The 1,726-nt window shown below is 49.4% G+C and overlaps 1 protein-coding gene across 1 annotated transcript in view; it reads right to left on the bottom strand.

The window, feature by feature from the left end:
- The window catches only part of ZNF341 (zinc finger protein 341), a 45,892-nt gene that overhangs the window by 10,837 nt on the left and 33,329 nt on the right, over positions 1 to 1,726 (bottom strand). Inside the window, exon 9 of the mRNA XM_007934729.2 lies at positions 995 to 1,091. Within this exon, the coding sequence (XP_007932920.2) occupies positions 995 to 1,091 (97 nt within the window). The remainder of the gene's footprint in view (positions 1 to 994; positions 1,092 to 1,726) is intronic.

Raw genomic sequence — 1,726 nt, 5'->3', positions numbered from 1 at the left:
GGAAAATCTGCCATGTGAGGTTGTAAGAAAATGGGTAGAACAGGTAAGCCAGTTACACACACCAGGGGAGGCAATCAGCAAAATCCAGACTGTGAGGAAACTCCATAGGCCCAGTTTCTTTCAGGATAAATTGAAAGGGGGGTGGGGGAGCAATGGTGGGAGAATCTGCAAATTATTAGAAACTTTTGTCATATCAACCAATCATAATATGAGGACCCGATTAAAACAAACTTTTAAAAAATAATGATTTTTTAAGACAATTGGAAATTTGCACACTGTCTAGCTAGATATTTGATGATATTAAGGGTCAGGCTCTACTGAGGGCTCCCAGATTCTTTGAAAAGAAAAATGAGTAATAGCACTGATAATAATAACTCATTACCGAGCCCTTCTGCAGCAGAAAGATGTGGCAGTCTGGTTTGTCAAGATTTGCAGCCTTAGAAACCCTACGGGGCAGTTTTACTCTGTCCCATAGGGGCGCTATGGGTTGGAATCAACTCCACGGCAGTGGGTTCAGTTTTTTAAGCTGGGAGGCTGCTGCTGTTCAGACTCTAGGACTGAGCCCAAAGAGAGGCTTCACCCCTTGTTAGCCAGCCTGGCTTGGCTCAGCAGTAGCCCCTACTAAACCATGTCTGGTAAAACGGGCCAGGCACAGCTCTTACCTTCAAAGTTAAACTATGTCCCAATACCCTGCCTGTATGTACTGAGGTAGAAGGGGGAGGAGAGGATGAGGCTTTCATCACCTTCAACCCCCAAAAACCACTGCCATTGAGTCAATTCCAGCGCACAACTGCCCTGTAGGGTTTCTAAGGCTATAAATCTTTACAAGCAAATTACCTCATCTTTCTCCCTCGGAGTGACTGGTGGGTTCAAACCACCGACCTTTTGCTTGGCAGCCAAATGTCTTAACCACTACACCACCAGAGCTCCTTCTCAATACCTTCTCGCCCCCATTATCCCCCTTGGCCCTGAGACACAGGGCAGCAGGACCCACCTTTTGGCAGTGGGGGCAGGGGAAGTTGTGAGTGGCAGTCTGTAGGTGGTGCTCGAGGGCCTCAGGGGTGGAGTACTTGTTGACGCATTTGACACACCTGAATGGGAAGGAGCAGGAGAGGTAAAACAGGAGCAGGTGGGGGCTGGGCTTGCTTGGAAGATACAGGAACTAGCACCTCCCCCAGCATCCACAGGAGGAGGCAGAAACCTATGTTTAATTCATTCTCCAGTCCATCCATTCTTGCTTGCCACTGCTTGTCATCCTAGTTGGAGCTGCCATCGTCCCTCCCTCGGACCTCTGCAGTAACCTTCTCACTGGTCTCCCCACTTCCACCCTGTCTCCTGTAGTTCATTATCCAGAGGGCAGCCAGAGGGAAACTTTAAACAAAAAAAGCAGACTGGGTCACACCCTTGCTTAAAACTCCCACCTTGGCCTACAAGACCCTACTAATTTGACTCTCTCTCACCTCTCAGACTGCATCTTCTTCCATTCCCCGCCTCACTGACTCTGTTCCGGTCATCCTGGCGCCTTGATGTACCTCCAACACGCCAAGCTCGTTCTCAACTCAGGGCTTTTGCACTTGCTGTTCCTGTCACCTGCAATCCTCTTCCCTGGGTGGCGGCTTCTCATCCTTCAGATCTCAGCTTAAATGTCACCTCCTCAAGGAGGCCCTCTCTCTCTGAACTCCCTGTCTCAAGTTGCCTCCACACCCCTACCCTGGCCATTTCTTGC

The sequence above is a fragment of the Orycteropus afer genome, unplaced genomic scaffold (genome assembly GCF_000298275.1).
Source record: "Orycteropus afer afer isolate SDZICR_OR568_19922 unplaced genomic scaffold, OryAfe1.0 scaffold00020, whole genome shotgun sequence".
NCBI classification, from domain to species: domain Eukaryota; kingdom Metazoa; phylum Chordata; class Mammalia; order Tubulidentata; family Orycteropodidae; genus Orycteropus; species Orycteropus afer.
Note: the sequence above shows the minus strand (reverse complement) of the source record. Positions and strands in the feature narration are given on the sequence as shown.